The sequence below is a fragment of the Zeus faber genome (assembly GCF_960531495.2).
Source record: "Zeus faber genome assembly, chromosome: 5".
Classification (NCBI taxonomy): Eukaryota; Metazoa; Chordata; class Actinopteri; order Zeiformes; family Zeidae; genus Zeus; species Zeus faber.
In genome coordinates, this window is record NC_137192.1 from 36991290 (window position 1) to 37015052 (window position 23763).

Sequence of the window (23763 nt, forward strand, 5' to 3'; positions counted from 1 at the left end):
GGTCCTTCACTTGCTGCTGGCGCACAGTGATGAGGTCATCACTGCGGCCGTCATAATGCAAACGCTAATCCAAATGTGTCTTGAATGTCCAGTTCTGACCTTTGACCCTGGTAGCAGGTAGTGGAGGAGTTGCTGCAGCCACAGGAAGTGGACGAGAGGGTGGGTCTGTCTTCCTGTCTCGCTGCCTGCCTGTCTCTTTCGCTCTCTCGCTCAGCCTTAATTTAACCCTTTGTGTGTCGTCCCCGGTCCAGCAGGGCACGGTGCGTCCGTCCCAGCATGCATTGCTGTGCTGCACGCTGCAGCTGTGCCACGTGCGCACTTCTGCTTGTGACCAGAAGGAGGCGCTGCAGCAGCTGGCACTGAGGACGCTGAGCGTGCTGCTGGAGCGCAGCGCACGCACACACACACTCAGGCAAGATGGGCGTGGCCGTGGGCGCGCCACACTGCTTCTCCTTGCTAACACCTAAATAACGCTGTCGTCACCATGGAAACTTTAAGAAATACCTGTGTGTGTGCGTGTGCAGGCTGCAGTACTCCTGCTGGAGCCAGGCAGTGTGTGTGTGTGTGTGTGCAGGTGCAGGGCTCGCTGTGGTGTCGGAGTGTGTTCGTATCCTGCGATGCGTCGCTGACCAGGAAGTCCAGGCCCTGCAGCTCTGCTCCCAGCACGGTGAGACCTGTCTGACTGACTGACTGTCTGTCTGTCTGACTGTCTACCTGCTTGTCTGTCTGTCTGTCTGTCTGACTGCCTGTCTGTCTGTCTGTCTGTCTGCAGAGTCCTGTGCGTTCCTCCGGCTGTTTGAATACATTAAAACCCGAGCAGACGCCCAGAGCAGGGAGGGGCAGAGGGGGGGCACCCTGCTGGAGCTGCAGGTCAGTGGGGGGGGAACCCTGCTGGAGTGGTGGGTGGGGCAGCACCCTGCTGGAGTGGGGGGGAGCACCCTGCTGGAGCTGCATTTGAAATGAGACCCCCCCCTCCTCCCCCCACAGGTTGTGCGTCTGTTGTCCAGACTTTTCACTCAGAGAGAAAACACCTGGACCGCATTTGTACAGGCTGCCTGCCAGTGTTTCAATGAGGTAACACACATACCTATATACATACCTATATACATACTTATATATATGCCTATATATATACCTATTGTGGTTGAGAATGCCCTTGAGAAAGATCTCTCGCTACTGAGCAGGTACTTCCACAAATGGCATCTCAAGCTTAGCCTGCCCAAGACAGTTTGCTCAGTGTTCCATCTTGCCAATAGATGTGCGAATACCATGCTGAACATCACACTCGACGGCACCATCGTCAGGCATGACCCCAACCCTAAATATCGCGGTGTCACACTTGACCATAGCCTCACCTTCAAGCCACACATCCAACAAGTTGCTGCCAAGACCGCTGCCCGTGTAAACCTCCTGAAGAGACTGGCTGGCACTGGATGGGGCGCAAACTTCACCACCCTGCGCACCTCTTCCCTTGCCCTTGTATACTCCACGGCTGAGTATGCCGCCCCTGCATGAAGTCACAGCAGCCATACAGCCTGTGTTGATGTTGTGCTTAACACCGCCATGAGGCTAATTAGTGGTGCCCTGCCATCAACCCCTGTCGAGTTCCTCCCCATACTGTCTGGCATTCCACCTCCGGAGCTCCGTCGTAACTTCCTGACCTTGAAGCTGGCCTGCAAGAGTGCAGATGAGCCAACAAGCCTGATCCCCCCGCCTGCTGAATATGGCCACCAGAGACTCAAACGCAGACACTTCTCCACCGAAGCTAGGAGACTCCTTACCACAAGCCCTCCACACCCTGGATGGATCCTTGACTGCTGGAACAAGCAATGGTCCGAGTCAACCTCCACGTTGAGGAAGTTCATCAACTCCCCTTCAACAAATCCACCTGGGTGTGACCTACCATGGAATGCCTGGGTCAACCTCAACAGACTTAGCTCTGGAGTAGCAAAGACCCAAACCTATCTGCATATGATTGGAGTGTCTGCCACAAATCTCTGTGAATGCGGAAAACCACAGACTGTTGAACACATCATTGATGAATGCCCAATCTTCAAATCACCACATGGAGTCAGCGGCCTCATTGAACTGGATGACGATACCACTTCTTGGCTAATGTCCCAATTGCCTGTGTAGCCCTACACCAACGAACGAACGATACATACTTATATACATACCTATATACATACCTATATACAGTGGGGCAAAAAAGTATTTAGTCAGCCACCAATTGTGCAAGTTCTCCCACTTAAAAAGATGAGAGGCCTGTAATTTTCATCATAGGTTCACTTCAACTATGAGACAGAATGGGGGGGAAAGAATCCAGGAAATCACATTGTAGGATTTTTAATGAATTAATTGGTAAATTCCTCAGTAAAATAAGTATTTGGTCACCTACAAACAAGCAAGATTTCTGGCTTTCACAGACCTGTAACTTTTTCTTTAAGAGGCTCCTCTGTCCTCCACTCGTTACCTGTATTAATGGCACCTGTTTGAACTCGTTATCAGTATAAAAGACACCTGTCCACAACCTCAAACAGTCACACTCCAAACTCCACTATGGCCAAGACCAAAGAGCTGTCAAAGGACACCAGAAACAAAATTGTAGACCTGCACCAGGCTAGGAAGACTGAATCTGCAATAGGTAAGCAGCTTGTTGTTAAGAAATCAACTGTGGGAGCAATTATTAGAAAATGGAAGACATACAAGACCACTGATAATCTCCCTCCATCTGGGGCTCCAAGCAAGATCTCACCCCGTGGGGTCAAAATGATCACAAGAACGGTGAGCAAACATCCCAGAACCACATGGGGGGACCTAGTGAATGACCTGCAGAGAGCTGGGACCAAAGTAACAAAGGCTACCATCAGTAACACACTACGCCGCCAGGGACTCAAATCCTGCAGTGCCAGACGTGTCCCCCTGCTTAAGCCAGTACATGTCCAGGCCCGTCTGAAGTTTGCTAGAGAGCATTTGGATGATCCAGAAGAGGATTGGGAGAATGTCATACGGTCAGATGAAACCAAAATAGAACTTTTTGGTAAAAACTCAACTTGTCGTGTTTGGAGGAGAAAGAAAGCTGAGTTGCATCCAAAGAACACCATACCTACTGTGAAGCATGGGGGTGGAAACATCATGCTTTGGGGCTGTTTTTCTGCAAAGGGACCAGGACGACTGATCCGTGTAAAGGAAAGAATGAATGGGGCCATGTATCGTGAGATTTTGAGTGAAAACCTCCTTCCATCAGCAAGGGCATTGAAGATGAAACGTGGCCGGGTCTTTCAGCATGACAATGATCCCAAACACACCGCCCGGGACACGAAGGAGTGGCTTCACATGCCACTTTAAATGCACATATCTGTATATACATAGGCATATTCCTTCAACCTATTCCATTTTATTTCAATTTATTTTTTATTGTATTTTATTCTATATATTTTTTATCTTATTCTATAAGTATTCCACTTACTGTATTACGTTTTAGGAGTCAGTTAGTCGGTCTATTAGAAAGGAATTTTCTACTTTTTATTTTATTTTATTTTTGTACTTTTTCCTAGGACTTATTGTGTGCTATCACCGGGTGCGTTGCATTACATTTCACTGCATATATGTATGGAAGTATGTATATGTATGTGACAAATAAGAATCTTGAATCTTGAATCTTGAATCTTCGTAAGAAGCATTTCAAGGTCCTGGAGTGGCCTAGCCAGTCTCCAGATCTCAACCCCATAGAAAATCTTTGGAGGGAGTTGAAAGTCTGTGTTGCCCAGCGACAGCCCCAAAACATCACTGCTCTAGAGGAGATCTGCATGGAGGAATGGCCAAAATACCAGCAACAGTGTGTGAAAACCTTGTGAAGACTTACAGGAAACGTTTGACCTCTGTCATTGCAAACAAAGCGTATATAACAAAGTATTGAGATGAACTTTTGTTATTGACCAAATACTTATTTTCCACCATAATTTGCAAATAAAGTCTTTAAAAATCAGACAATGTGATTTTCTGGATTTTTTTTCTCATTTTGTCTCTCATAGTTCAAGTGAACCTATGATGAAAATAACAGGCCTCTCTCATCTTTTTAAGTGGGAGAACATGCACAATTGGTGGCTGACTAAATACTTTTTTGCCCCACTGTACATACTTGTATAAATACCAATATAGATACAGATTTGATGATCCACATGTATATGGTATGTATAAAGATACATACCTATACACACATACTTATATACATACTTATATACATAAATACTTATACACACATACTTATATACATACATACTTATATACATACTGGTACACATACATGTATACATACTTGTATACATAGTTGTATATGTATATACTTGTATACATACTTATATACACGCATATTTATATACATAGATACTTACATACATACATACTTATATACACGCATATTTATATACACACATACTTATATACATACATACTTATATACATATATATGTATGTATATATGTATGTATGTAGTTAGATACAGGGATATTGTTTCTAATTTCACTCAGTATTATCTAGTAATTGAATCAACTTCTCTCCTCAGTTGGTTCGTGTCGTTGTGGTGATTCTCCATCGTCACTGGTTGGTTCTCAGGGACAGCGGCTCAGCAGGTAAACATTTAGCATGAGGCCAGATCAATATCTGGTACTGCATCAGCATCTGATACTGGATCAATATCTGGTACTGCATCAGCATCTGATACTGGACCAATATCTGGTACTGCATCAGCATCTGATACTGGACCAATATCTGGTACTGCATCAGCATCTGATACTGGACCAATATCTGGTACTGCATCAGCATCTGATACTGGATCAATATCTGGTACAACAGAGACTCAGGTTTTGTTTGTGTGACGTAAGGGGTTCTAAATCGAAATTCAAACGGAGCCTCTCCCAGTGGGCGTGGCCAGCCTCCCAGTGGGCGTGGCCAGCACACATGGAGCTGCGAGTTTCCCTTTAAACAGTGAAACTCTTAAAATGCGATGAAAACAAATCGATCGCTTTGGAATTTAGAAAAATTTGAGCTTGTCTTTATTGTGCCCCTCGTCCCTCCCTCCTGAAGCCACGCCCCCGGGCCCCGGCTGCCCCGCCCCCCGGCCCCGGGGCCCCCGCCCCAGCCTGGCGGTGCTCAAGGAGTCGCTGGTGCTGCTGCACTGGCTGCTGCTGCACCACGGCAGCTTCCATCAGGGAGCGTGTGCCGTGCTGCACGTGTACGACCAGGCCATCCCTGCAGTGAGACAGCTACTGAGCAGGGAGACACTGTCCTACAGCGAGGGTACGCTGCACCACACGCTGTACTAACACTGTAGTAACTGTAGTACATGCTGTAGTAACTGTAATTACACTGTTGTAACTGTAGTACATGCTGTAGTAACTGTAGTACATGCTGTAGTAACTGTAATAACACTATAGTAACTGTAGTACACACTGCAGTAACAATGTAGTAACTGTAGTAACACTGTAGTTACTGTAGTACATGCTGTAGTCACTGTAGTACATGCTGTAGTAACTGTAGTACATTCTGTAGTAACTGTAATAACACTATAGTGACTGTAGTACACACTGCAGTAACAATGTGGTAACTGTAGTAACACTGTAGTTACTTTAGTACATGCTGTAGTAACACTGTAGTAACTGCACTACACACTCTGGTAACACTGTAGTAACTGTGGTACATGCTGTAGTAACACTGTAGTAACTAGTACATGCTGTAGTAACTGTAGTAACACTATAGAAACTGCAGTACACGCTGCGGTAACACTGTAGTAACTGTAGTAACACTGTAGTAACTGCACTACACACTCTGGTAACACTGTAGTAACTGTGGTACATGCTGTAGTAACACTGTAGTAACTGTAGTACATGCTGTAGTAACTGTAGTAACACTATAGTAACTGTAGTACACGCTGCGGTAACACTAGTAACTGTAGTAACACTGTAGTAGCTTTAGTACACGCTGTAGTAACACTGTAGTCACGGCACTACACACTGTAGTAACACTGTAGTAACTGTGGTACACGTTGTAGTAAAACTGTAGTGACGCTATAGTAGCTGTACCACATGCTGTAGTAACACTGTAGTACACGCTTTGGTAACACTGTAGTGACTGTAGTAAAGCTGTTGTAACACTGCACACTGTAGTAACACTATAGTAATGCTGCAGTAACACTGCCCTACACGCTGTCGTAACGCTGTCGCAACTCCACTACATGCTGTAGTAACTCTGCCGTAAGACTATAGTAACACTAGTAATGCTGTAGTAACACTGTAGTCACGCTGCAGTAACAGTGCACTACATGCTGTAGTAACTCTGTAGTAACGCTATAGTAACACTGGTAATGCTGTAGCAACACTGCACTACAAACTGTAGTAACTCTGTAGTAACGCTATAATAATGCTGTAACACTGAAATAACACTGCATTACACGCTGTAGTAACACTGTTAACACTGCACTACATGCTGTAGTAATGCTGTAGTAACACTGCACTACACGCTTTAGTAATGCTGTAGTTGCACTGCACACTGTAGTAATGCTATAGTAACACTAGCTATGCTGTAGTAATACTGCACTACACACTGTAGTACACACTGTAATAAGAAACGCACATGTACTGTGAAACAGTAGTACTTTGTTTATATGTCCTCACTTCCTGTTTGCTGTCAGAGCTGGCTCTGGAGGAAATCTGCCGCTCGGAGGCCGACGACACCGAGGACATGGACACGGACGCCGGCTCCTAATTGGCCGGCCGGTCCCGCCTCTCCTACAATCAGGGGCCGGCTCGGTGGCCATCTTGGACTGAACCGCTTCCTGTGAGACAGGAAGCATGTCCTGCACACGCTCAGTAGGTCTCCAGCACAGAGAGATGAGCTGAGCCCCGATGACATCGTCACTGCTAGGATGACATCACCATGTGGAAGATGTCACTTCCTGTTGGGTTGTTTTTCACAGTCAGTGTTTCAAATCTGAACTGAGCTTGAGTGTGTCTCATGATTGGACATAGGACATATAAATAAAATAGTAAATATGAAGAATCAAATGAGAGATGTGTGGAAATGTGCTTTTTATTTTGTAGTCGCTGCAGGAATGAAAGAAATCTGAACTTTTACCAATTTATACATCACATTCTAAACCTGAATATTTTAGTTCTGATCCTTTTGCCACTGACCCATTATTATATAACTATTATTATTACTATTGTTGTTATTTTTATTACTATTACTATTTATAATATTATTATAGTTCATATAACCGTTGTTATTATAACTATTATTATCACTATTGTTATTATTCTTACTATTCTTCTTCTTATTATTACTATTTATATTATACTATTCTTATTATAATTACTATGTTATTATTATTTATATTGTTATAAATATTATTATCATTAGTAGTATTACTATTGTTATAACTATTACTATAATTATAATACTATAATTATTATTAAGATTATTATTATTACTATTCTTTTTGTAATTATTATTAAAATTATTATAACAATTTTTATTATTTTATCATATTATTACTATTATTATTATGACTATTACTACTATTATGATTACGATTACTACAAATTTTATTATTACTGCTATTATTATGATTATTATTACTATTATTATTACTACTATAACTGCTATCGTCGCTGCAGGAATGAAAAAAATCTGAACTTTTACCAACTTATACATCACATTCTAAACCTGAATATTTCAGCTCTGATCCTTTTGCCACTGACCCATTATTATTATTATTACTATTATTACTTTGATTTTTGTTACTATTCTCATTATTATTACTGTTATTACTATTCTTATTATTATTACTATTATTACTATTCTTATTATTATTACTGTTCTTCTTATTATTATTACTATTATTACTATTCTTATTATTATTATTACTATTCTTATTATTATTACTATTCTTATTATTATTACTATTCTTATTATTATTATTACGATGATTACTATTCTAATTATTATTACTATTCTTATGATAATTACTATGTTATTATTATGTATATTATTATTATTACTATTAATATTGTTATAACTATTATTATTAGTAGTATCATTAGTAGTATTATTATTGTTCTTACTATTATTACAATAATAGTAAGAACAATAATTACTATTAGCATTATTACTATTCTTTTTGTAATTATTATTGCTATTGTTACTATGATTAGTATTACTTTTATTAATATTAATATTTATATTATTATGGGTAATATTACTATTGTTATAACTATTATTATCATCACTTATTATTATTACTATTATTAATGTTATTATTATTCATATTGTTATCACTATGACTGTTATTACTATTATTATTACTATTATTACTCTGGCTATTATTATTACTATTGTGATTTCTATTGTTATTATTTTTATTATTACTACTAGTAGCCTACCTACAGGACAGGCACTATTTATACAAAAAACATTTCAAAATTAAGAATCTTCCTGTCAAAATCCGACTCTTGAAATATTAATAATGTAATGGCCTAGTTTAACTGCTATTGTTATTATTATTACATTTACTGCTATTATTATTATTACTACAATCACTGCTATTATTATAATGATTACAATTATTACTATTATGGCTATTATTATTATTATAACTACTGTTATTGCTATTATAATTAATACTACTATTACGGCTATTATTATCATTATTATTAAGTTAACAGGGAAGGCTGCTGATTTATTATTTAACCTGGACCTTCATCCACAGTTGAGTTGCTCCAAGGACACGAAGGCATAGATGGAGCAGCTCTGCCTCTTTGTGGAAGGATTCCAGCACCAACGCAGGGACCACGCCCTCACCAAGAAAAGGCTTAAAAAATGTAAATCTATTTCTACATTCTATTTCTCTCAAACGGTAGATTCCTTCTTCTTACACTGGGAGAGATGGATCAAAACACTCCAGCTGGCTGAGCTGTGATTGGCCGGTTGCTATAGTGACACACAGGGAATGGAAGGGGTTTCATAAGATGACCGCTACCTGTCACCTGCAGAAGGTCTCCGGTGACTGCTATTATGGGATATATTATGATTGTTGAATAAGTGCAGCCCTCACCGAGAGACCCTTTTCATTGACTACAAACCCTTTTATTCATTGCGGGAGTTAGTGTTTACATTCCACCTCAGGTGTTCACATCCCGCCTCAGGTGTTTACATCCCGCCTCAGTGTTTACATCCCACATCAGGTGTTTACATCCCACCTCAGGTGTTTAGATCCCACCTCAGGTGTTTACATCCCGCCTCAGTGTTTACATCCCACATCAGGTGTTTACATCCCGCCTCAGTGTTTACATTCCACCTCAGGTGTTCACATCCCACCTCAGGTGTTTACATCCCGCCTCAGTGTTTACATCCCACCTCAGGTGTTTACATCCCACCTCATAGCACTGCTACAGTATACAAGGACACCTGTCGCTCTGTCCCTGAGCAGCGTTGGACTCTCTGATCACTGTCTGGTTCATCTTCACCCGACTTTCAGGCAGAAACTAAGATCGGTCAAGACTTCGACTTTGGTCACACCAGTGGTGTCTAATACGTCGATCGCAGAGGTAGGGCGGGTAGATCCCGCGCAATTGAAACTTTTTTTTTTTCTTTAACCGATCTGACCAACATGTTGAATGAGCTTACTTTAGAGCTGCAAGGAAAAGACAAAACCGTGGTCAACATGATCAGTTCAGTTCATGCTTTCAAATGAAAAATGCAACTTCTGTCCTCAAAGCTGCAGATTATTAAGTCCAAATACCGTTCCACCATTACTGATGATCACATGACGGATGATCATCGTGCATGTGTTGTAGTGTGGTGTGCTGTGTGACAAATAAAGATTGTTCTTCTTCTTGTATTGTGCCGTAAGAGTTCATGCAGTGATGCAAGGTACGCCAACATATATTGTATATATAAATTATACTCAGTATCTTCTTCTTCCGAATTCTCCCGGTAGTATACTCAGTATATATATAAATAAATATATTTAGCATTTTTTTAATGCAGGTAGTTCATTTTGACCTGGTCATTTTAAAAGCAGCTCACAAGCCAAAAATGTGTGGGCGCCCCTGATCTAGACAATGAAGTGACAGAGTTTCGCATGAAGTTCCACGTGTTCGGCAATCCCCCCTCCCCAGCTGTAGTCATCTATGGACTACAGAGGACCGCAATGGAAGCGGAGAATGAGTACGGGGCCGAAGCGCGTCAGTAGGTGGTATTGCACCTCTATGTAGACGATGGGTTGAAGTCTTTCGCCAGCGCACCGTGCTGAAAAGCACTCAGGACATGCTTGCCCAGTCCAACCTCAGGCTCCACAAGATTGTATCCAATTGTTCCGACGTCATGAGAGCTTTCCTGGGGGAGGTCCTTGCCATAGGCTTACAAGACCTCGACTTTGATCAGGACTCCCCTCCGATGCAACGCAGTGTAGGGCTCAGAAGGGACTTGTCCACCGACACCTTCACTTTCTGTGTGGAAGCTAACGAGAGACCGTTGACACGACACGGTGTGCTGTCAACTGTCAACAGTCTGTTCGATCCCCTGGGTCTCGCTGCACCTGTCAGCATTCAAGTCGTGCCATCCTTAGAGAGCTTACTGCTGCCGGGGCGAATGGGACACCCTTGTACCTGACGAGGCAGGAGGAGTGGCTGCGGTGGAGAGACTCGCTTCAAGATCATCAGGGACTCCCGAGGATGTTTACATCACTGCCAATTTCTAGAGCTCAGAGGAGAGAGATGTGCATCTTCTGCGACGCATCCACCAAGGCAATTGCTGCCGTTTTATACCTCAAAGTTACGGCACGGAAGGTCAGACCGAATTAGGATTCATCCTGGGTAAGGCCAGGCAGGCCCCAAAACCTGACATTACCATCCCAAGACTCGAGCTCGGTGCAGCTGTTTTTGCAGTCGAGATGGCAAAAGTTATCTGACAGGAACTGGACACTAAGCTAGATGGTGTCAGACAACCCTAATACCCCCCCCCCCCCCCCACCCCCCCGACCATACTCAACAGCACTGTGTCTGCTGTGGAATCCTTCAGGTTTCCGGGGACAACAATCTCTGCCACAGGAAGTTCAACCTACTGCAGGAAGTTTAACCTGCCACAGGAAGTTCAACCTGCTACAGGAAGTTCAACCTGCCACAGGAAGTTCAACCTGCTACAGGAAGTTCAACCTGCCACAGGAAGTTCAACCCGCTACAGGAAGTTCAACCCGCTACAGGAAGTTCAACCTGCCTCAGGAAGTTCAACCCGCTACAGGAAGTTCAACCCGCCACAGGACGTTCAACCTGCCACAGGAAGTTCAACCTGCCTCAGGAAGTTCAACCTGCCACAGGAAGTTCAACCGGCCCAAGGAAGTTCAACCTGCCTCAGGAAGTTCAACCTGCTACAGGAAGTTCAACCTGCTACAGGAAGGTCGACCTGCTACAGGAAGTTCAACCTGCTACAGGAAGTTCAACCTGCTACAGGAAGGTCAACCTGCTACAGGAAGTTCAGCCTGCCACAGGAAGGTCGACCTGCTACAGGAAGGTCAACCTGCCACAGGAAGGTCAACTTGCCTCATGAGCTGCTGATCCAGTTGTACAGTGTGTCCTCCGCACCTCTATCACTGTCAGGACTGCAGAGGACGTCCTTGGTGCCGACCTGCCTCCATTTAGGACTTGTACGTGTCAGAAGTCAAAAACATCCGTGCAGAGGCGTCACAGCCTGGATACAAGCTGTTCCAACTCCTCCCCTCTGGGAGGGGCTACACAACAAAACAAGCAGACACAAGAACAGCTTTTCCCTACAGACTGTCACTCTGATCAACATTCACTGTACATACTAATGATCAATTACATATTTGGGAGGCGACATATAACATATTGTCATTGTCAATATTCAACCAAAACACGGTGTATATACTGTACATTATATATATGCATATTATGTCAAATTCATCTAGCTCAAGTATATAAAGTAACCTGTTAATTATTCCATATTTTTCCAGCATCTTTGCACTCTGCACAATTGCACAATTGTACCTTCCTGCTACAATTTCATTGCTGTTGTTTTTGTGTGTGTGTGTGTGTGTGTGTGTGTGTGTGTGTGTGTGTGTATATATATATATATATATATATATATATATATATATATATATATATAATATTTATACAGTTACTCCTCACTTAACGACCGTGTTCTGTTCCGACAACCAGGTCGTTAAGGGAATTGGTTGATAACCGAGGACCCGTGTTCTTTTACAGAAAGGGGGCGTGGCTGGTATATCTAGTGTACAGTATATAATGTATATAGTATATATAGTGTATATAGTGTATATAGCATATATAGCGTATATAGTATATATAGCGTATATAGTATATATAGCGTATATATTATATAGCATATATAGCGTATATAGTATATATAGCGTATATAGTATATATAGCGTATATAGTATATATAGCGTATATATTATATAGTATATATAGTGTCCCGTTAGTGGCCACAGCGGATCATCTTCCTCCTTGACACCACCCGCTTGCATGTCCTCCCTCAGCACCTCCATCAAGCTTCTCTTTGGCTTCCTCTTTTCCTCTTGCCTGGCAGCTCCACCCTCAGCCTCCTCCTCCCAATGTAACTCTCATCTCTCCTCCACACGTGTCCAAACCATCTCAATCTGGCCTCTCTCACTTTTCCACCAAACTGTCCAACCTGAGCTGTCCCTCTGACGTCCTCATTCTTAATCCTGTCCGTCCTTGTCCCTCCCAATGAAAACCTCCACATCCTAAACTCTGCCACCTCCACCTCATCCACCTGCCTTTTAGTCAGTGCCACCGCCTCTAAACCGTACAACATGGCTGCTCTCACTACCGTCCTGTACACCTTCCCCTTCACTCTGGCTGGAACCCTTCTGTCACACATCACTCCAGACACTCTTGTCCACCCGCTCCACCCTGCCTATACTCTCTTCTCCACCCACTCCACCCTGCCTGTACTCCTTGCATTCTCAGCTTTTCTCCGCCCTCCCTCCCATTCAGGCACATGTATTGTGTCTTACTCCTGCTGACTTTCATTGCTCTTCTCTCTAATGTTGCCTCCACTTCTCCACCTGCTCCCTACTCTCGCTACAGATCACAATGTCATCTGTGAACTTCATAGTCCACAGAGACTCCTGCCTGATCTCATCTGTTAACCTGTCCATCACCACTGCAGCAAGAAAGGCCTCAGAGCTGATCCTTGATGCAGTTTCACCTCCACTTTGATGCCTTGGTCACGCCTACTACACACCTTACTACTGTCTGACTGCCCTCATACATATCCTGTACCACTCTTACTTACTTCTCTGCCACCCCAGACTTCCTCATGCAATACCACACTTCCTCTCTCTGCACCCTATCATACGCTTTCTCTAAATCCACAAAGACGCAGTGAAACTCCCTCTGGCCTTCCCTGTACTTTTCCATCAGCGTTCTTAAAGCAAACATGTCATCTGTAGTACTCTTTACTGGCATGAAACCATACTGCTGCTCGCTGATCCCCACCTCTCCTCTTAACCTAGCCTCCACTACCCTTTCCCATAGCTTCATGCTGTGGCTGATCAGCTTTATTCCCCTGTAGTTACTACAGCTCTGTACTTCTCCCTTATTCTTGAAGATGGTACCAGTAAACTTCTTCTCCACTCCTCTGGCATCCTCTCCCTTTCCAGGATGGTGTTAAACAGTCTGGTTAGGAAGGCCGCTGCCATCTCACCTAAACATTTCCATGCTTCCCCAGGTTTGTCATCTGGGCCAACTGCCTTTCCACTCTTCATCTTCTTTAATGCTGTTCTCACCTCATCCTTGCTCATTTGCTGCACTTCTTGATCCACTATCCCCACATCATCCACTCTTCTCTCCCTCTCACTTTCTTCATTCATCAGCTCCTCAAAGTACTCCTTCCACCTTCTCAACACACTCTCCTCACTAGTCAGCACATTCCCATCATTATCCTTCATCACCCTAACCTGCTGTACATCCTTCCCAGCTTGGTCCCCTTGTCTTGCCAATAGGCACAAGTCCTTTACTCCGACAACTCGTCATACGCCTTTTCCTTTTCCTTTGTCACTTCTCTCTTCACCTTGCGCCGCATCAGCTTGTACTCATTTACATTTACATTTAGTCATTTATCAGACGCTTTTATCCAAAGTGACTTACAAGGGAGAATAACATTCAAGCTACATTGCGACAGAGACATTAGTGTAACAATAAATACTGCTAGGTAGTGCTAAGTAATTGTAAGTTAGGAGAGGAGGTACTCTCTGAAGAGCTGGGTCTCCAAGTGCTTCCTAAAGACAGAGAGGGAGGTCCCTGCTTTGGTCATTTTTGGCAGCTCGTTCCACCAACGTGGAACTACAAATGAGAATAGCCTGGATTGCCGTGGTTGTACGGCCGGCAGAGCCAGGTGACGCTCATTTGACGAGCGCAGCATCCGGGGGGCATCATGTGCTTTTACAAGAGCATTTAAATAGGCGGGAGCATTCCCAACAATCACTCTGTAGGCCAGCATCAGAGACTTGAACTTGATGCGGGCGGCTACAGGTAACCAGTGGAGCTCGATGAGCAGCGGAGTGACATGTGCCCTCTTTGGCTGGTTGAACACCAGTCGCGCCGCCGCATTCTGTATCATCTGTAGTGGCTTCACCGCACAGGCCTCAAGCCTGTTAAGAGGGCGTTAGCAGTAGTCGAGACGGGACATCACCAAGGTTTGTACCAGCAGTTGAGTGCCATATTGGCTCAGGTACGGTCTGACTTTTCGGATGTTGAATAGTGCGAAGCGGCAGAATCGGGAGACGGCGGCAACATGGTCCAAAATGTCAGTTGGTCATCAATAATGACACCAAGATTCCTTGCAGCCTTGGTAGGAATAAGAGATAGAGAGTCAATTTGAATATCAATGTTGTTATAAAAACCTTGTTTGGCCGGGAAGACCAGCAGTTCCGTCTTCGCCAGGTTTAGTTGAAGATGATAATCCTTCATCCATGTACTCCTGTACTCCTGTCTACCTTCCTCATCTCTCTGACTTTCCCATTTCTTCTTCGTCAACCTCTTCTGCTCTATGCTCTCCTGTACTTCCTCATTCCACCACCAAGAGTCCTTGTCTTCCTTCCTCTTCCCGCATGATACACCGAGTACCTTCTTGGCCGTCCACCTCACCACTTCTGCAGTTGTTTCCCAGTCATCTGGTAACCGTTCATTCCTACCTATCGCCTGCCTTACCTCTTCCCTAAATCGCATGCAACACTCCACTACTCCTTCTTTCACTCTCTTCTTCTTCTTGGCCTCCAGAGTCATCCTACAGACCACCATCCAATGCTGCCTAGCAACACACTCTCCTACCACCACTTTGCAGTCACTAATCTCTTTCAGATTGCACCTCCTGCACCTCCCTCTTCTTGAAATACGTATTCACAACAGTCAATTCCATCCTTTTGGTGAAATCCACCACCATCTGTCCTTCCACATTCCTCTCCTTGACACCATACCTACCCATCACCTTCTCGTCACCTACATCTCTGGTCCCTTGGCCAACATGCCCTTTGAGATCTGCTCCAACGACCATTCTCTCTCCCTTGGGGGCTCTCCACCACTACATCCAACTCACTAAAGAATTCTTCTTTCTCTTCCATCTCACACCCAACTTGAGGAGCGTATGCACTGACCACATTCATTATCACCCCATCAATGTCCAGCTTCATGCTCATCACTGTCCCACACTCTGGTCACCTCCAAAACACTCTTGACATCGTCTTCCTTCAAGACTATCCCTACCCCGTTTCTCCTGCCATCCACTCCATGGTAGAACAGTTTGTACCTGGCTGTGATACTCCTGGCCTTACTCCCCTTCCACCTGGTCTCTTGTACACATAGTACATCTACCTTCCTTCTCTCCATCATGTCAGCCAGCTCTCTCTCTTTACCCTTCATAGGGCCAACGTTCAAAGTTCCTTCTCTCAACTCTACTCTCCTTCCCTTCTTCCTCTCCTGCTGTCTCCGGACACGACTTTCCCTTCTTCCTCTTCTTCTTCTTCTTCCTCTTCTTCTTGGGCCGACGGTAGCCGCTGGCACCCTGTTGGCTAACAGCACCAGTGGTGGTGGTTGTTAACCTGGGCCTCCACCGATCTGGTATGGAAATCAGATTTTTTGTCATCATGTTTGATTTGCATGGTTTTTACACCGGATGTCCTTCAAGACGCAACCCTCTCTATTCATCTGGGCTTGGGACCAGCACTGATGATACACTGGCTTGTGCACCTCAGTGGCTAGATTCACCCCCAGTGGCTAGATTCTAGATAGTATATATAGTGTATATAGTTTGTGGTGGATATATAGTATATATAGTATATATAGTGTATAAAGTATATGTAGTGTATATAGTATATGTACTATATACACTACATATACATACATAGAGGTAGAGCTGGTGGTCCAGTAATGTAAAGGTTGCTGGTTGGATCCCAGGCTCCTCCTGCTAGCATGCTGTAGTGTCCTTGAGCAAGACACTTAACCCCTCATTGCTCCTGATGGCTGCGTCCGTCACTGTTTGAATAATTGTAAGTGGCTTTGGATAAAAGCCTCTGATCAATGAAATGTAATATATGTACAAAGTATATATACTATATATTATGTGCTATGTACTATAGTATATGTACTTTATGTATAAAGTATAAGGACTATATGTATATAGTATATGTACTATATGTATATGTACTATATGTATATAGTACATGTACTATATGTATATGGTATATGTACTTTATGTATATAGTATATGTACTATATGTTTATAGTATATATGTATTATATGTATATTATATATGTATTATATGTATATAGTATATGTACTGTATGTATATAGTATATGTACAATATAAATATATATATAATGTATATATACTATATATTATGTACTATATGTATAAAGTATATGTACTATATGTATATGGTATATGTACTATATGTATATAGTATATATATGTACTATATGTATATAGTATATGTAATATATGTATAAAGTATATATACTATATATTATGTACTGTATGTACTATAGTATATGTACTATATATATATAGTATATGTACTATATGTATAAAGTATATGTACTTTATGTACGTATATAGTATATGTACTATATGTATATGGTATATGTACTATATGTATATAGTATATATGTATTATATGTATATAATATATGTACTATATGTATATGGTATATGTACTATATGTATATGGTATATGTACTATATGTATATAGTATATATGTATTATATGTATATAATATATGTACTATATGTATATGGTATATGTACTATATGTATATGGTATATATATGTATTATATGGATATAATATTTGTACTATATGCATATGGTATATGTAGTATATACTATATGTATTATATGTATATAGTATATGTACTATATGTATATAACATATGTACTATATATTATGTACTATATGTATATTGTATATGTGGCATATATACATATATAGTATATGGACTATATGTATAAAGTATATGTACTATATGTCTAAAGTATCAGTGCTATATGTATATGGTATATGTACTATATTTATATGGTATCTGTACTATATGTATATAGTATATATATGTATTATATGTATATAATATATGTACTATATGCATATGGTATATGTAGTATATGTATATAGTATATATATATATGTATTATATGTATATAGTATATGTACTATATGCATATGGTATATGTACTATATGTATATAGTATATATGTACTATATGTATATAGTATTTATATGTATTATATGTACATAGTATATGTAATATATGTATAAAGTATATATACTATATATTATGTACTATATGTACTATAGTATATGTACTATATGTACTATAGTATATGTACTATATGTATATAGTATATGTACTATATGTATATACTATATGTACTATATGTATATAGTATACGCACTATATGTATATATGTACTATATGTATATGGTATATGTATTATATGTTTAGTATATGTACTATATGTATATAGCATATGTACTATATATTATGTACTATATGTATATTGTATATGTGGTATATGTACATATATAGTATATGGACTATATGTATAAAGTATATGTACTATATGTATAAAGTATCAGTACTATATGTATATGGTATATGTACTTTATTTATATGGTATATGTACTATATGTATATAGTATATATATATGTATTATATGTATATAGTATATGTACTATATGTATATAGTATATGTACTATATACTATGTACTATATGTATATGGCATATGTGGTATATGTATAGTATATGTACCATAAGTATATAGTATATGCATGTTGACACTGTGTTTGATGCCTTCTTGTGTTTTCTTTTCCGTTGTATTGATGGGTTGTATGTACTGTATGTGTATTGTATGATGTCATTGATGGAATGAAGTCAACTCTTATTTTTCAACTTTATTTTATTGTTTTCATTTAAAGCTAAATCACGCCGGCTTGTCTCAGCTCCTTGGTATATGTGTATATATATGTATATATATAATGTATACAGTGTATATATATATATATATATAGTATATGTATATGTATATGTAGTATATGTATATGTATATGTATAGTATATGTATTTTATTTAAAGCTAAATCCCGCCGGCTTTTCTCCTTGGTATATATATATATATATATATATATATATATATATATATATATATATATATATATATATATATATATATATATACTGTCTATATATAGTGTATATATGTGTATATAGTGTATATTGTATATATATATACTGTATACACTGTAGATATATGTATATATAGTGTACACAGTATATACACTACTCACAAAAAGTTTGGGATATCTGTCTTTTGGGTGAAATTTATGTAAAATGTAAAAAGTTGACGCTCCAGTGATATGATATGATGAAAGTAGAGCATTTAAGTAGAAGATACAATGGTGATTTCCTCATCTCAAACTATGTATTGAAACAAAAGCCAACAACAGTGGTGGGTTTACCACAACAACAAATGTCAACGTCTCAATAACTTATCATGTGCCCTTGAGCATCAGTTACAGCTTGACAATAGTATATGTATACGTATATATATTTCATTTAAAGCGAATTCCCGCCAGCTTGTTTCAGCTCGTCCTCCAGCGTGAACTCCATATTATTTTCCATTACAAACCTCCTAACGTCAACATCTCGGGGCAGGAAGTCCTTCCAGCGAAGCCCTGCCTCCCTCCACATGGCCCGGGCTTTTTTAGGACCGGTTCCTTTACAGAGGAGGGTGAGGATGTGGACTAGCAGGACTCCAGCTCGGCCCAGCGGGATCAGGGGCTTGGAGATCTCCCTGAAGAACCGTCCCATGGGGATCCCTCCCTCCTGGAGCATGGGGGTGAGGAGCTCCGCCAGGTACAGCCAGACATGGGGGATGTCTATGGCCATGTCCCCCGCCCCCTCCAGGATCTCCTGAAGCCCTCGGTGGTACTGCCGGGGGGGCAGCGTGCCGGCCTCGATGAGCTGCTGCAGGAGCAGTCCCATGCGCTCTCTGGCAATGGTGCTGCGCTCTAGTGTGAACTCCAGACCGCTCCGCACAAACACAAAGAGCATTTTGGTGCTGTTCAGTTCCTGCACGCACTGCAGCGCCTCCCTCAGGTCATTGATGTGGAGGTACTCCTCGATGATGGCGGTGGACTTCTTGTCCAGCTCTTCCTCAGTCAGGGTGGGCTCAGCAGTCCGGGCCTGTGGGGGCGTGGGAGCTGATTGCAGCTTGGTGTTCTCCTTGCTCTGGACACGGTCTCCGCTGCTTCTGTCCCCGTTGTCCATCATGCTGACCAAACAAAGGACGCTGCCGGTCGCCCCGTGCTGTTCTGTTTCCAGTCTCCGCCACTTGTTCTCGTGGCTGAAGCTAGTCTTGGTGACTGCCAGCATGTTCCGCTCCCAGTTGTACCAGTCACCCCACCTCCTGGGGCCACTGTCCGAGTGCTCAGGATGGTCGCTGCGCTCGAGGTGGTCACCACGCTCGAGGTGGTCACCACGCTCAAGATGGTCGCCACGCTCAAGATGGTCGCTTCTCTCAGGCACCTTTCTCTCAGAGTCCAGAGGGAGATTTGAGGAGGAGGGCTGAATGGCCGAGAGCCTATTCAAGGTGCTAGTGACACGACGACCACCTGACTCAGAGCCTGGATCTGGAGGCTTGGTGCTGGTGCCGCAGCCACTACCCCTTTCCCAGCTGTGCACTAAGCCTTTGCCACCGCTAGGTGCAAGCACCAGGTTGTTGAAGTCGAGAGTCTTTGGGAACTTTCTGAGGTGCGAGGTGTCAATGGTCGCCCCGGGACTCAAACCGCGACCCATTCTTCCCCCTGGGCCCCAGCCGGACTCCTTTATTGAGCTGAGCGCCTTCTGGACCTTCATCTGCTCCTTGTGTTCCTCCATCGCGGCCTCTTTGTGGATTTGGTCAATAGTTTTTGGGCCCTGGTCACCTCCTCTGGGCACCCAGGTGTTCCGTCGGAGGTCGAGCACGTCCTGAAGCATGAAGCGAATCCTGGAGGAGGTCTTCCGCTCCTTGATGACCTTCTCCATCTGGTTGAAGTAATGGTCCATGTGAGGCTTGGCCTTCTCGAAGTCCAGGTCCATGCCAATGGTGGAGAGCAGCCGGCACAGGCACTCCAGCGATTCCTCGTCGTTGTTCTCAAGCAGCTTGACGATGCAGCTGTGCATGATGATGTCCGTCAGCATCTTAAGCTTGAACAGCTCGCCAATGAACTTCATGTTGCCCAGCGAGCGTTGCCGTGCCTTGACCTTTGCCTCCTCCAGCTCGTCTTTGAGACACTGATTTTCCTCCTCCTCCAAGGCGGTGTTCAGCTCCTTCTGCTTCCTCTCAAGGATCTCATTGTCATCCTTGTCCTTCTCAAATTCCTTCTGGCAGCGGTTCAGTAGCAGCTTGCGGAAATTTACGGTAACTGTCGGTTTATCTGTGGTGGGAACTTTGAGCCCGATAAGGCAGCGGCACATGTTTGCATAGGCCACAGAGAAGTTGGGCTCGGAAATGGCTTTCTCAAAGATGAGGTCGATGACTCCCTTCAGCCTCTCCTCAGTGTCGATGGTCAGCTCCACCACCTGTTTCATCAGCTGCTGGAACATCTGCGGCGTGAGCTTGTTCAGGATGCTACGCACACGCTTGAACAGCTCCTGGGTCTTGAGCTGCTCAGGGTCCTTCTCCTCCTGCACCGTCTTCACAGAAGGCTTCCAGGCCTTTTCGGCCTTGTTGAGCTGCACCTCGTCATTGAGCAAGATGTTGCTGATCTTCCGAGGCTCCTTCCTCAGACTGTGCTCTGGTCGACATGGTCCGCCGATGCCTACCCCCATACCTTGAGGTGGTCCTCTGCCCCCTCCCGTGCCAGGTTTGGAGGGTGTGAGGCAGAAGGCTGCCAGACGGCTGCAGTCCAGGTGCTGCAGAGACATCTTGTTGGACTCGTCGAGAACCACGTTGTTGATGGCCGGCAGGCCCTGGGGCTTGTTCATGCAGGCAGAGAGGAGCTGGAGGCCCAGGAGGGTCTCCCTGTCGTACTTCTTCTTTTCTACCTGCCTGAGTGGTGTTTTCCATTGTTCTTTGTCGGTCAACTTGGGAGACAACGGCTGGATGCTCTCTGCATCCACTTTTTCTTCCTTGTCATCTGGAACCGGGTCGGGCTCACCTGGGGTCGACGGAATGGCAGCGGCTGTGGCCTGGGGTTTTGGTGCCGGAGTGGGCTTGTACTCCAGGGGAGTCTCCATCACCTGCTCCTGCTCTTTGAGGGAAATAAGGGGGTCGCCCATGGCCTCATTGATTTTCCTCTTTTTATTTGGCACAAACCCAGCTGCTTTCATGGCATTCTGACCAGCGGCGGTGGTGGCTGTTTCGGGAGGTGGGGTGTCCTCCCTTTCCTCTGCTGCGGGAGGGGGGGGGGTGAGTGTTGTTTCCGTGGTTGTGGCGGCGGTCTCTGTTTGAGCTGGTGTCTCCGTGTCTGCAAAGGGGCCATAGTCATGCTCAGCGGGCCCAGCGGCAGGGGCCTCGCGCTCCTGGGGGTTTGTCAGCGATGGATCGTCGGGCCAGGGCAGCCCATTAGGCTGGCTGTTGGGGAACCCCAGGGCCCCTAGCTGGCTTAGAGGCGGGGCAACAGAGAACCCCGCAAGCTCCACCCCTTCTGCTCCGTTTGTGTCGGGGTCTACCCATGCTGCCTTCGGGTCTTCCCCATCTTCCTCATCCGCCCTTTTCTTGGTGTTGGGGGTGGGTGGAGGGTTGTGGGGGGTTGTGGGGGCAGGCTCCCAGAGTGGCAGGGCATCCATGGTGATGGTGTCAGGGGGGACCTTGCCAGGGGAGGTGGGTTGGTCCATGAGGAGCGGTGGGCATTTGGTGTTTGTGTTGGGGGGGCTGCCGTTGTTATGTTCAGGGCTCTTTGACGAAGGGGGGGGCTTCCCTCGGTCATCTGGTCTGGCCGCTGCTGGTGCAGCAGCTGTCTCACTCCCATCTCTGGACTGTGTAGCTGCTGGACTCCCTTGTCCGGGTGTAGCAGTTGGGGTGGGGGCGGAGCCAGGGCCCGCACCCGGTGTGATCTCCTTTGTGACGTCCCTGCCTCCCTGGGTGGGGTCTCCTATTCGGATCTGTTTGCGCTCTTGTTTGGTGATGTGCTGGGGAGGCACAGGGTTTGTGGTGATCACCCGCACCGGGGCCGTGGGGTGGGGCCGGGCAGGGCGGGGGCTCGGGATGCCCGCCGGGGCCGAGCCCCGCAGGGGAGCGTTCACGTGAGGGGACCGGTGTCGTCCCGGGAGGAGGTAGGACGGTCCTTGTGGTGGGCGGGGGAGGGGCCGCAGGGGGACCGTCGTCCTCTGGGGGGCGGGGCCTGACCGGTGGCCACCGGCAGGCGGTGGGGCCGATGGGGGTTGGGGGTTATCGCCGGGGGCCAGGCTGGGGCTGTTGCCGTGGTGTGGGGGGGCGGGGGCCACAGGGGGGGTGTGGTGCCAGCGCTGCCTCCCTCTCTGCTCCATGTCTTGGTGCTGTTGGGACGCCCCCTCCGGGTGGAGGCTCCTCCTCCTCAGATTTAAGGAACTTCTTCTTTGACGATTAAAGTCGAGACAGTTGTAAAGTCAAACTGTGAAATATAAATATAAATATTACAATTACTTAAATATATATATGAATATAAATATCATATGAAATGATTGACATGGCAGGGGATGACAGGGGATGGTAGCTCAGGAGGTAGAGCTGGTGGTCTAGTGATCTAAAGGTTGCTGGTTGGATCCCAGGCTCCTCCTGCTAGCATGCTGTAGTGTCCTTGAGCAAGACACTTAACCCCTCATTGCTCCTGATGGCTGCGTCCGTCGCTGTTTGAATAATTGTAAGTGGCTTTGGATAAAAGCGTCTGATCAATGTAATGTTTTGTAATTAATTATCAGAATTATTATCAGACTGTCAGAGTTTTAACATGAAGATCAAAGTGTTTGACTGGATTCAGGTCGAACTAGGAGTACACAGAACTACAAGTACACAGAAGAAAGAAACAGACTTTATTCATCACGCAACACACCACACTACAACACATGCTTGCACACACACATGCTTTGATGGTGCCGGTGAAATGGATTCTCTGCATTGAACCATCCTGGCTTGTCCTTCCTCCGGGGCCACAGCCAGGAGCAGTGGGCAGCGTACGTGGACGCGC

The 23763-nt window shown here is 44.1% G+C and overlaps 1 protein-coding gene and 1 pseudogene across 4 annotated transcripts in view; one reads left to right on the forward strand and one right to left on the reverse strand.

Moving 5' to 3' along the window:
• Window positions 1-7178, forward strand: part of atrip (ATR interacting protein) — a 13585-nt gene extending 6407 nt beyond the window's left edge. Inside the window, exons 10-18 of one of the 3 annotated variants that reach the window (XM_080000592.1) lie at window positions 1-34; window positions 118-159; window positions 252-412; window positions 525-667; window positions 773-870; window positions 988-1074; window positions 4565-4631; window positions 5086-5298; window positions 6689-7178. The exon at window positions 1-34 is cut by the window's left edge and continues 204 nt beyond it. In XM_080000592.1, coding sequence (XP_079856718.1) covers window positions 1-34; window positions 118-159; window positions 252-412; window positions 525-667; window positions 773-870; window positions 988-1074; window positions 4565-4631; window positions 5086-5298; window positions 6689-6762 — 919 coding nt within the window. In that variant the 3' untranslated portion in view covers window positions 6763-7178. The remainder of the gene's footprint in view (window positions 35-117; window positions 160-251; window positions 413-524; window positions 668-772; window positions 871-987; window positions 1075-4564; window positions 4632-5085; window positions 5299-6688) is intronic. The other 2 variants (XM_080000593.1, XM_080000594.1) reach the window with 2 other exon arrangements.
• Window positions 7179-10436: 3258 nt separating this feature from the next.
• On the reverse strand, window positions 10437-23086 carry LOC307230779 (eukaryotic translation initiation factor 4 gamma 1-like; annotated as a pseudogene). Its single transcript has 2 exons — window positions 19193-23086; window positions 10437-10516 (listed from the first exon to the last, which is right to left on the reverse strand). The product of its transcript is annotated as a eukaryotic translation initiation factor 4 gamma 1-like (transcript).
• Window positions 23087-23763: the final 677 nt, after the last annotated feature.